This window comes from Cavia porcellus, unplaced genomic scaffold (assembly GCF_034190915.1).
Source record: "Cavia porcellus strain 051 isolate PalLab524CR breed Dunkin Hartley unplaced genomic scaffold, mCavPor4.1 scaffold_5, whole genome shotgun sequence".
Classification (NCBI taxonomy): Eukaryota; Metazoa; Chordata; class Mammalia; order Rodentia; family Caviidae; genus Cavia; species Cavia porcellus.
Window position 1 is genome coordinate 53,568,848 of NW_026947488.1, and position 12,943 is coordinate 53,581,790.

The window sequence follows — 12,943 nt, forward strand, 5'->3', positions numbered from 1 at the left end:
CCAAGGAGGCCTAGGGATGGTGCTCATCTGTGTGGCAAGGCCCTGATCTGGCCTGCTGGTACCTGAGTCTTGGCCCCGGAAACTGCCCTCAGCTGGTTGGAGAAACATCTGATCATCCTTGATTAGAGGAAACAATGAACTTCTGCCCTGTATTGCTTAGCTCTCTCTTTGCAAGCCCCAAATTAAAATTCCAGACCAGAATAAGGGATTTAAATTGGATTACTGGATGGGGTCCAGGGAGACAGGAACAATGGAGTGGGGGATGGGGTCCAGCCCCTAGCACCCCTTGCTCCACATGTACTCGGGCTTCAAACACACATGGAAAAGAAAAAAGGGACCACAACTTGATTAAAAGCAAATTTAAAGCATAATGAAGATCAAAGCTCACTTTGAACAATTAGACCCAAGGAGGGGGAGGGTAGTTCTCTCTTCTTCTGAGGGAAAAGGCAGTACAGCCTTATGGGCCAGGAGCCAGGGCATACCACTGCAGGAGGGGTCAGTGGATGCTCCTGGAGTAATGTGGGGAATCAAGGCCTGGCTCAGGGTTAGACAGACCTAGCTCTGCCATACCCTGTCTTGACACATGGTATCATCAACTTGCAGTTTTCCCCTCCGTGAAATGGGTTAGCAGGGCCTCCCTCTCAAGGTTGCTGTGAGAACAACTCATGACAGACTCAGCATATGGTGATCATTGTGCCTTTTTCCATCAAAAACCACTAAATGCTGACTATGTACCAGACCATGGGTTGGGCTGCAGATGCATAGGAAGAAGACAGACATTTGCCTGCCTTGCAGGGTGCGGAAGCTAGTCAAGACCAGGACTTCAGGCCTCTGGCTGCACCTGGCCCCCCACACCAAGTTATCAGGGTTAATTATTCTCCTTGCATTGGGTTAAAAGACTGGGGAAAGACTCCAGCTCATGGTTCCTGAAGAGGATTGCAGGAGGCTGGGCCCTGGGCTCCCTGTATGCAGGGATAGTGATTTGTCACTCAGAAGCCTTCTGCCAAAACAACCTGTCCTGAAGCCCAGGAGCAGCAGGCCCATGGCCTGAAGGATGCTCCTTCCTGCACATATGAGAGTCTTGCAGCCCAAATTTGGTTGCAGCAGGGAGGCTGAACTCTGTAAACTGGGCATGGGGCAGCAAAGCTAGGAGGCAGCATGCAAGTCTTGATAGATAGGGAGATAGAGGATAAGAGAAAGGAGGGTCTCCTGGGGCAATAGGGGGGAATGTGCTGTCTATGTGGGGCTGTCAGACTTGGCTTGGCCTCCTCTCAGTGTAGTTTGTTTCTCCAACTCTCTCCCCACTCCTATGATGAGATCCTGAAGGGTGGAGGGGCTGGCACCTCTGGGTCCATATTGGATCGGAGGCCCCCGGAGTCTACCTTCTCTGAATTCCTGGTCATAGAAGGCCAGCCTCTCCCCTTCCACCACCCTAGATCACACAGAGACAGGCAGCAGACCCCATGAGCAACAGCAGAACCCTGCTTCCCAGAGAAGGAGACTCCAGTGTCTTGGGGCCTGAATATGGCCTGGAATGGGGTGGCAGCATGACATGACCCTAGCTAAACTGTGGCCTGGGCCTGGATATGGCATACATGGAGCCACTCATTTAAAAAAAAAACAACAACTGACTTATTGAGATATAATTCACACATTTCCAAATTCACTCACATAAAACATACAATTCAGTGACTGCTAGTGTACTCAGAGTTGTACAACAGCCATCACAATCTAATTTTATAATATTTTCATCATCACAAAAGAAATCCTGTACCTGTCATTCGAAATCCCCTCATCCTCTTTCCTCCAGCCCTGGGTAACCACAAATTTACTTTCCATTTTTGTGGATTTGCCTGTTCTGGACATTTCATACAGATGAGATCACACTATATGTGACCTTTTGTCAAGTCTATAGTCCTCCAGTCTGCCAGCTGAGCTATTGAAGGGTATGTGGCCTTTTATCACGGGTTTCCTTCACTTGATACAATGTTTTTGAGTCATTCATGTTGTAGAAATTATCAAGACTTTTTTTTTTTTTTTTTTGTATTAGACTTAGCTTGGATAAAGGGCTCAGCTTTGACATAGGCTAGGGCGGTCACTGGTGTGCTTCTAACCCAACAGCTTTTTTTTTTCTACTTTTTTTTTAAATTTTATTTAAGGAGAAAAAGGAAAAAAAAAGCAGAGAAAGGGTACAAGTTATACAGATTTACAGAAAAAAAATAAACAGTAGGAAATCACTAGTTAATGGATTACATATTGTCATCTTAGAAATAGTTGTTCAAGTTACAAAATTAAAGCTTATAAAGTGGACATTCCAACAGTGAGACTGCAAACATTTCTGTTCAATGATCCAACAAAACTCAGTAATATCATTATCTATCTTATGCACTTAAATATACATGCAGTTATATCGTTTAGAGCACTTTCTTTTCCTCTCTTTTGTACAATGACAATTACACATTTTGTAACCCAACAGCTTTAAGGCCTCTTGCGTATTTATGCTTGACCCAGCTCCAGCTCTAGCTTTCTCCGGGGTAGGCTGAGTAGCAAAGATCCATCGGCTTTGTCACCATATCTTGGCAGGTTCTGCATCCTATAAAACCTTTGCATCCTATAAAACCTTTGAGCTGACAGGTACAACAGATACAACCTCTCTGGATGTCTAGATGGAGAGACTAGAGTTGCCAGAGCAGGGGCTCCAGCCTCCAGCCTTTCATGTCATAGCCTTCTCTGTGGGGCACCCAGGGTCATCCCCCAATTAGAGCCTGAAGCCCACCACAGAGGTAGAGATTCCACTATCAAGAGGGCATTGTCCTGGCCAGGTGCTCACCCAGAGCACAATGCACAGCTAGAGGAGACCCAGGAGGAGTGGGAGGACCCCAGGCCGACAGCACAGAGGGGCAGAATTGCCTTGTCTGAGACTCCAGGTCCTCCTTCACGTAGCAGACTCCTGATAGATGGTCTTGCTCCTGCCACCATCCATAGGTATAGCCTTGTTGATGACTGCCCCACCTAAATTCAGAGGGCCTTGGCTGTGCAATGACAGAGTTAAGACGCTGCCTCACTCATAGTCAGGGCTACTCATTTGCTCTCCTTTAATAGCCCCTCCTTGCTAATACATCTGCTTACCTTCAGGGCCTGCACCTTTCTGTCCAATAGGCTCTCAATGTCCCCTGCTACCTTCTCCACCAGCTTCTGAGGCTCATTCTCCTGTACCTCAAACAGGTTCCGGTTGTCCTTATAGATCTGGAAGGAAGCAGAGACTGGAGGTGAGGCCAGAGAAATCTCACATTCCCATGCCAGGGCCTGACAGTCTCTTTACACAGCTTAACTAGGCTCAGCCTTCACTCCCCTCACCTCCCCACTGCTCAAAGAGCACTGGGTCCAGTGGCCTTGTTGTTGGTCTATGGGAGAGGCAAGGGTGGGGCTTCATAGTTTTCATGGCATGAGGGCGTAGTGTTGACCTATTGATGGTCAGAAGTTGTTGGTGATGGTTCACACTGTCACCAGCTTCGCTGGACCTCAGGGTCCTCCCTTCAAGGACCAGAAGCACCACCTACCAACCTGTTTAAAGTGAAATAGTTAGAGGGAAGAGTGAGCTGGGTGGGAGGCAAGAGACGCAGTGTGAGTACTGGGGGAAAGTGGAGCTGATCAGCACACATCACACAGTCATATCTCAGCGTGTGGAAGCTCTGACACCCACGTGAATACACACACATACACACTAACACATGCATGCTCACACACAGCCATCTCTCTACATAGCCCCAGGTATCTGCACCCCATTTGCTGGTGATGCCCCAGGGCACTGCACAAACTGTACCTGAGTTGTGAGTACCCTGGGGGTCTCCTCTGTCATTCAGGGCATAGAATATGGGGGAAGGGACCCAGGAAGAGGGAGTGGGTGGTGGGGAATGAGTCTGCCAATCCCTCCCCCTCAGAGGGTGGTGTTGTGTGCATGCACATGCTGCAGTGTAAATCTGATGGGGTGTGTATTTGTGATACTACTCAACACAGCCATTGTATGCACACATGAGTATGTAGGAGATGGGGTTAGGCCCTCTAGACTTGGCCTGGGAGTTGTATGTGTCTTAGAAGCAGATTTCTTCAGTTATCTTTGTTTATAGCTGAGGCCAATGGGTGTGTGTGTGTGTGTGTGTGTGTGTTGTATACTTCTATGTATATCTCCAAAACTGACCAGGTCTTCTGTGTATCTATTCAAGTGACCTCAGGAGTCTGTGCCCCAAGGTGGCTCTTTTACCAGAGGTCACAGCCTGAGCTGTCACTACAGAGCCTTGTCACCAGGCTGTGCCAGGCTGCTGTTGAAGTGGAGGGCTGTGGACACAGAGAGGAGATGATGAGCAGAGATAATGAGGTGACAGAGGCAGCTGATGAGAGACAGACTGGCAGGGAGAGATAAGGTCAGCAGAGTGACAGAAGATGGTGGAGATAAGGCTTCTGTCATCTGACAAGGGGGATGGGCTGGGCTGGGGCTGATCTGCCAAAGCTCCTGCTCTGCCTGCACCCAGCACCTGGCATTCCAAGGGTTAAAACACTGGGTTAAAAAGCTGGCTCCGGCAATCTTCTTCCCCACCACCCTCCACCCCTCCCAGTTTCTCTTTCTTTTTGTCCTTCTCTTAGAACAAAATAATTTGTGGCAAAGTTGCTCCTTCCTGCAGAGCACTGGCAATTAAGGGACAAGTTGCAGGCCTGGCTCCATGGCCAGGAAGGACAGAACCCGAGTGCACACTGGAGCAGGCTATTCCCAGGCCTCAGGCCCTGCCTCAATCCAGAGGCCCTCAGAAGGAGGACAATGGAGCGGGAGAAGCGAGGGTGGAGCCTGGGGATGGTAGAAAAACACAGGGAATCTGTGCCTTGTGTTAAGGAAACTGAGGCTCAGAGACAGGACAGGTCAAGGCCATATGACTGAGAGGCAAAGACTAATGCTGAGACTAATCTTGAGCCATCCTTCCTGAGTTTAGGAACATTAAAATAACCTCCTTCCTGGGAAAGAGTTATGGCCATTGTGCAGAGCAGCAGTCCAGCTCTTTGTGCCAGCAGGGGGCGCAGCTGCCTGGCTTCCTCAGGGAGGGGGAAGTTCTTATACTTCAGGCTGCCCTGTCAAGGTCATTCCCCGGATCCGAAGGTGGACTACGTGGGTCTCCTGAAATTTCTCCCAGGGCCTGAGATGTCTCTTGCAGTCTGGCATGATGACTGGGTTGGGTCTTGGGGCCTGGAGAAACAGCAGATCTCCAGGTCTAAGAGTTATATCTCAGGGCCTCAGACAGGTGACACTCTTGGAAGCTGAGACTCTGCCAAAAGTCACCCACTCTCAACCCTCAGAGTCAAACACATTAAAAGGGAATGGCAATCCTCACCTTATAGGCCAACCAAGGACAATTCAATGCACACCTTGAGGACCATGTACTATTGCCACTATTGCCACTGCTATTGTTTAGGATCACTACAATTCTTAACAAGAAATCAGAGTCCCCTCCCTGCCCCCACTTTCTTGCTACTCCTGCACACTCAGAGCTGTCTAAAGACATCTGCTTCCATTCCTGAGTTGGCAGCGTCACTCTCCTGGGGTCTGCCCACCCGCAGCCCCAGTTCCTCCTCTTTGATCCCTTCCCTAGCCATCCTCTCCATGTCCCCAACATCTCAGCTTCAGCCCTGAGGCTATAAGAGGAGAGTCTAGACAACAGGACGCCACTGCTTGGTGCGGCTGTGGCCAGCTTCTTTCCATCTCTTCTCAAGCACCATGTCAGTGTGCAAAGGACACTTGGCAGAGGCATCTGCCCAGTTCCACACTGAGCATAGCTGTGGTGCCCTGCCTGATTCCTCCTCCATTTCTGCCTTTGGCCGTGAGACCTCGGTGCCGAGGGTGCCTCAGCCATACTTTTTCCTGTTGTATTTCTACCTGGGGATCTACCAAGGTGCCCTTCTTTGGCACTTGGTGCCTCTTTGGTCACTGACTCATCATGGGCCTGCAGACCTTGGGTCACCAGCCCATGCTGTTCCCACTGCCACACATTTGTTCATGTTGTTCCTATTTCCCTGCCTATGTAAATCTTCTTTAGAGTCAGGGCAGGGAAATGAGTTGAAAGGGGTTTCTTAGGAGATGAAGGCAGAATTTCAGAATGGCAGGAGCTTGTCAAACTGTCCGCCAAGCCTGAGATTCAAAAATCTCTAAATGGCAGGTCCCTTGTACCTTGCTCTCTCCTCTGCATTTCCCTGGATCAGTCCAGTTGTCCCAGAAGTCTAAAGGCATCCTCTCCTATTCCTCAGCATGAGCCCTGAGCTGAGGCCCATGGAGATCCAATCAACACAGCCCAGCAGATGGCCCCACCCCAGGAGATAGATCATCTCCACATTGATGTAGCCTAGGGAAGTGCTTCCTGTAGGAGCCCAGGAGAGCTCCCAGAGTAACCCAGATCCTGGTAACCCAAGGTAACCCAGGCTTAGTTCCCCAAGAGCTCCAGCCCTCAACCTTGGCCCCTGGGGCCAGCTGCAAAGTGGCAGAAAGGCCAGGGCACAGCAGTGCAGGGCCTCAGTAACCATGCAGGACCACATGCCCACCAGAGTACTTGGCCCAGGGAGTTCACTGGAAAAGGCTAACAGTTCCCCTAGCAGTACAGCCTGAGAGAACCCCATCTATGCCCTGGCAGCCAGTTGGAGAGAACAATGAGGCCTACAGTCTGTTGCTCCAAGCCAGCTGTGGCTGGGGAGAGAATCTAGAGTGGAAGAATGGTGGTGGGACAGGGCAATAGATAAGGCCAGGTGGGCATTTGGAAGCTGGCAGGAGATGACATCAGTGGAACTGAGAAACAGGGAATACAAGGGTAGCAGAGAGACACTTGGGCAGTTGTTTGGAGTTGTCATTCCCAGGAGTCCCTGGCTCCTCTATCTTGTACCATGTACCATGTACCTTGTAACATGTACCATGTACCATGTACTATGGTCATACCTGGGATGTCCTCTTCCCTTGAAGGCACCCCACCCTGTTATAGAGAAATGGCCCTCCATATTGCCCCTCTTCCCATTGCTAGCTCCCATGTAAGCCCTCCCTCAGCTCTACCAACTCTTATGATCTAGGGGTCTGCAGACCTTTGGGGGCCAAAGGTTTTTTAGGGACTCCAAACCCTCTCTCTTTCTAGCCTCTTGCTTCCCTGGTGGCTCCATATAAACAAGACATGAGCCTGGAAGATGTTTGGAGGAACTGTGACCTTGTACAGGAAGTCGGGAGACCTACAGGAAAGAAGGATCCTGCCACATCCCCACAAAGCCCACAAGTCCTGACTGGGAGAGGGGGTCAAGCATCTGTCAGCCTGTAGACATTAGGATCACAGAGACAGACACCAAAGAAGACAAAAGACCTCAATACCAGTGACATGACAGATCAGATCAGAGGGCATTTTACAAAGTCCCAGAAAACCAGCAGCAGCGGGGTCTGTACCTAAACCAGCACCCATCCTGCCCAAGGAGAGGGAAGACAGGGAGAGGTAGGGAGAAGGTAATACAGACTACAGAAGCTGCAGGAGCAAACAACCCATTTATTGTGGAGTAATTGGCTGTGGCCACACTTGACTTCACTAGTCCCTGACAATCCTTGAAGAGGGTCCATTTTGGTTATCAGTTAGCAGGTAGGACACTGAAGACCTACCGAAGTCCCAGGAAAGGGCTGGAGTCCAAATGGGGCCTATATGATCCAAGCCCTTGCCTTAGGCCATATTCAGGAGTTCTGTTCCCTGCACTTATGAACCAGGGTTCAGCTGATTTGGAAGGCGCTTGGGTTGGGTACAGACTGATGCTGAAGGACAAGTGGCAGGTGAAGGTCCTTCTGCAGGGAAAGAGGTGGAGGCCTGGTAGGAACTAACCCACCACCCGGTGCTGGAAGTGAAAGCCAACACACACTCAAGGCTCTCTTTGCAGCGAAGGTGAACGGGTCCTAATCTCTGGAAAATTAAATCAGAAAGAAAACAGAATGAGAAAGATTTGATGCAGGCTCAACCTTGCCGCTGTGTATCTCCTCAAAGGCTCAGGCTCAGTCTGGTTCTCAGCCAGGTACTCCAGCATTCCAGCCCCTATTCTGACCCCCCTACATGATGCGCTGCTCTCCACATGCCCTCTCACCACATCTCCTGGTGTCTGGTTCCTTGTCCCATGAGAAGCAGTCAGGTGGGCATCTGAACTGCCCAGTCCTTTAGGCCAACAGGCCCGAAAAAGGAGGGCAGTGAGTAGACCAGAGATGGTGGGCTAGGCCATCCTGGATCCTGTGCACACTGGGGAGATGACAGCCTGAAGGGGTCTGATCAGGGTCACCTGCCAGATTGGGCTATGTAGAGGACCAGGGGAGTCTTGGGGGGGGGGGTTCATGCTGGCTCAGGGACCCTGAGCTGGGGCAGGAAGGAGTTAGGGGACAGGTAGTGACCAGTTTGGGTCTGTAGCCAGATGAGAGAGCCAGAACTAGGCTCCTGACCTCACCCCCACTGGGCTACTTAGCCTCCTGTCTTCATTGAGGCTATTGACATAATGACTAATCACACTTGAAGATGGGTGGATCAATGGGGTATCCAGAGGCCTGGGGTTCCTTTTCTACTGAATACTCTGGATAGATCCATGGCAGGCTATTGCTACAGGGCAATAACGGATTCTGGATGGTTTATGACTGAGAGCCGCCTAGGCAGCCTCACCTCCTGGGGACATGTCTTACCAGAGGGCAAGGGCAAGGGACCCCTGGAACCTACAGCACAGCTGATGCTGGGATGTGCCATCAGTTACAGGCCTCCCCAGCTACCGCACAAGGCTCCCACGTGGCCACACTGCCACCATCTTGTGGTGGGTTGGTTCTACACTGAGCCAGCTTTACATGGTGTTCTGTCACCATCAGGTTTGCACACTGTGATGTTGGTTGTCACACTGAATGCTCTACCTTCACGTTGAGTAGGGACTGTCTGGGATGCAAACTCAATCCAGAGGTGATCACACATGGACTGGGTGGAACCCAGTCTTTACAACTGCATGGATTACAGAGGAGGGCACTCAGGTAGTGTGAGAGAAGGAGGGGCTCCTGGCCAGACTTCCTGGAATCAATGAGGACATGGCCCACTAATGACACTATTTTCCCCCTGCCCACATCACTTCATGTCCTTACATTCCCTGGGGAACACTCCACATTCATGCAACAGGCTTCTGTTGGGGTTGTCTTCAGCCTGGGCTACAGTCATAAAGCTCAATGACTCTCTGGTCCCTTGGCTCCAAGACGCAGTTCCCGGGAGCTTTTGCTAGCAAGTTTTCCCTTCACAAAACTCGTGGGGACATGAAGCCCCTGTCATCACCCCCAGCAACGCCTCCCTGTTTTTAAAGTTAAAGTTTAGTTGACTGTCATCCATTACCGCAATTAGTACATTATGTCTAATTATGCAATTAGTGTAAAAAGTGCACTTGCTGCTGAGAATGGGAAATTACGCTGCCTCGTTATGCTATAAAACCCATGTCATAAAGAGGCTCGATCTCTTGTTTTTCAAAAGACACAAAACCTAACACAAAACAATAAACCAAATCCTCCCAGCCAAGCTGGGACCAGAATGTGCCAACTTCCCCATGGTGGCCCTAGGAAGACCCCTCTCCCCATGAAGCAGGCAAGCTGAGGGACCTGCAATCCATCAGGGCAACCTAAGTAAGGGAGAGCCAGAGCATCAGGCCTGTTCTCAGAGAACAGTCCTGGAGGAGGTTTGATCCCCACCTAGCATGGAAACGAAAGGTCCTTCCTCTGAGATTCCTGATGGTTATGGTGAACAGAAAGGGATATACTAGCACAGGGAAATGAGGAATGTTCTCATACTCTGGAGTCCCAAATCACGGAAACATTGTCTAGATAAGTAGGGAGTACCCTGTGGGATAAAGTGTACAAGCCCTTCTGTCGAGGATACTAAGAAGGGATCACTCACAGTTACCTAGCATGGTGTCTGGGCTCTAGCTGCCATTATTAGACAAGGGCATTCAAGGACCACATGCCTACATGAAGTTCACAGTCTGAACATTTTCCTAAGTTCTGGCTCTCTTGGGGGTCATAGAGGTGCTCTGGAGATAAGCTGGGGATGAGAACTTCTAGAATCTAGTGAAGAACATGTCTGCTTTTTGCAAAGATGACATCCCAAATGGTCTGGCTCATGAGCGCTGGGAGGGGGCACATTCCAGAGTCCCTACCTACCCAGGTCAGCATAGGGAACCTCTCTGTGTACCTCAAAATCAAATGCTACAGGACCAAAGCTGCCTATAACCCATCTCCAAAGTCACAAAGTAAAGCTCCAGCATGGGCCACTTCATGGCTACCTAAGAAGCCCTAAATAGGTTCTCTGAGCTGTTATCTCCCAGCTCTTACCACTCAAATGATCTATCTGGTCTAGAGATGAGTGATCAGGTGCCATGGAGACATTTGCACAATCAGGAATCTCCCCTGGCCTCCTGGCCAGGCTGTGTGACCTGCAGCATCACTACCCAGCTCAGCTAAGGCATTCACAGAACAGAGAAGGTCGGTGTAGAGCCCCAGTATCCCAGGGCCAGAAGGCATCAGGCCTCCTCAATTGCAGCTACCTATAATGGCACCACTAATCAGTTTTGGGTGTGCTGAGAGGCCAAGGTGCCAACTGGAGAGTGGAAGGAGGGAGCATGGGCGCACAGGAATCACTTGTCTCAACTCAAGACACAACCCATATACAAGGGCACTGCCACGGAGACTCTCGGCAGCCTCTGTCCTCTGGACTTGGCTTGTGCCAGCATCAAGTGTAGATGACTTGAGCCCGACATGAACCAAACTGCAGGCGAGATACAGGAGCCCCTGTTCTCCCCACTTCCCAAGTGAGGCGCCACCGGCTGTCGAGGCAGCTGGGTGGGAAGCTGTGCCCAGCACACCAGCTGGTATGGGGGAGTGTGAGTAAACACACCCGTACTTTCCCAACTCGAAGAAGTTGCCGGGTGGCAGCCGGCTGGTGTGGGTGCCCATGTTTATGGGAAACAGATTGTATCAGCGTCTGAGCCCCCTTGCCACCAAGGGGGTTCTTGGTTTTGCTCTTTCCTGCTGCCTTCCCACCCAGTTGGCTGCATTACTTCCCCACAAGACTCCCACAGTGTTGACAGGACCCTCCCACATGGCCAGAGTTCAGCGCAGAATCCAGCGACTCCTCACCATCGTGTCCACAGGTGCTGGGAGACAGAGAAACTGGCTGGAGACCTTACAGGCTGTGAGTGTAAGTGCCTGCAGTGCTGGACTTTTCAGACCTGTCACCAGTGCCAGGCCATCTCCATCTGTCTGCTACCCACACAAGTCTGATCTATCCTGTATCCCCAATCCATCACCTCAAGTGGCCTTGCTCAGCATGACTCTGGATGAGGACCCTGTCTCCAGAACAGGGCAAATAGCCCCCTTGCTTCCATTGACAGCTCAAGAAGAAAGATCATGGCTTGGTTGACTGCCATGCTGTCTGGCTCTTCAGCCTCTTTCTTTTTAAAGCCTTTTTCTCCTCCCCCTCCCTTCTCTTCCCCCTCTTCCTCCTTTTTTTTGCAGAGTCTTGCTATGTAGTCCTAGCTGGCCTTCAACTCACAGCGATCCTCCTGTTTCAGCCTCTCAAGTACTGGGATTACAGGTATGCACCACCATGCCTGGCTCTAAGCCTCTATCTTGAGGTTTATAAAACAGGCTGGAGCAAGCTCTCCTCATGTCCCGCAGGAGCAGGAATTCTGGGAAGCAGGGGAAGGGCTCTACTGTAAGCCACAGTGGCAGAAGTTGCAGCAGACCTTTGAGGGGCACTAATCACGACTCCGAATTATTTCACAGCTCCAACCTGTTTTGGAGAGCTCACCCAAGACAACCATCTGTAGTGCAGAGCTGGTAGAAATTTGCCCCTATAAATTCCTGTGGGAGATGGCCTCAGGCATGGTTCTGGAACAAAGGACAAGATCTGCTTCCTTTTCCTTTGTATGTGACCTCTATCCACCCTGTACAGCACAGCACTGAAGGCTCAGGGTAGTAGCAACCCTCTTCAGCACCTGGGGCAAGTCCCCCAAGAACTAAAGAGTGGCCAGACACTGACCCATCCCCATGAGTCCCTAAGGAGACCTCCTGGGGGTGGGGATGCATTTAATTGTTCCTCATTCAGCTTTCTCTGTGGCCAGCAACACTAGAGTACCTCGGAGGTATTTGGCATCTTATGGATGAGGAAACCAGGGCAGCACAAGGGTCAGAATCTATCCAAAGAGGAAATCTATTCTTCTGCAAGCAAACCCAAGACGTCTGAATTTCAGTCTTGCCCTCTACCAGCTGGATGGCTCGGCATGTGCCTTCCCCCTCAGCCATACTCCCTGAGCTACCTTGGCCAGGTTGCCTGGGAAGTTCCTCCAAAGTGAAGGTCAACTGTGGGTGCTGCTGGCTTCTTGTGAGGCCCCCCAGCATCTTTCCAGTCCCACTCCATCCTTCAGGGACCACCTTTCTGGTCTCACAAGCTGGGAGTTTACCATTTGCTGCTGAAGATGTCACCAAATAACAACAGCACTAATGAAAGCCCTAATCACAAGAGGGGCTTTCTGCTCTTGTGAAAACAAGAGATTTTTGACTTGACAGCCATGAACCAGAAAATCAGAGATGTAAGCCTGGGAGATGGCTGTAGCTTCCCATAGTGTTAAGGACCTCTTTTCAGGCAAGGCCATCTCAGGGGCCTTCTTGCTTCATACTCCTCCATGTATGCAGTGCCAGGTGTACATGCCTGACCTGGCCCACCAGGTCACACACATGTAGCTCATCATACCCACACCAGCACACAGGTAACCACTTGCAGATCCTGTTCACATCTCATATTTAGGCTTATAGTAAAGTGCCACTGTTCACAGTCACTGGACACTTGGCAGCCCCAGCATTAGGTGAGGCTCTATGGCTCCATCCATTCCT

General features: G+C 50.6%; 1 protein-coding gene across 12 annotated transcripts in view; it reads right to left on the minus strand.

The window, feature by feature from the left end:
* The window catches only part of Cacna2d2 (calcium voltage-gated channel auxiliary subunit alpha2delta 2), a 128,946-nt gene that overhangs the window by 61,896 nt on the left and 54,107 nt on the right, over window positions 1-12,943 (minus strand). For all 12 annotated transcript variants that reach the window (XM_063248906.1, XM_063248896.1, XM_063248895.1 and 9 more), the window contains exon 3: window positions 3,130-3,246. In XM_063248906.1, coding sequence (XP_063104976.1) covers window positions 3,130-3,246 — 117 coding nt within the window. The remainder of the gene's footprint in view (window positions 1-3,129; window positions 3,247-12,943) is intronic.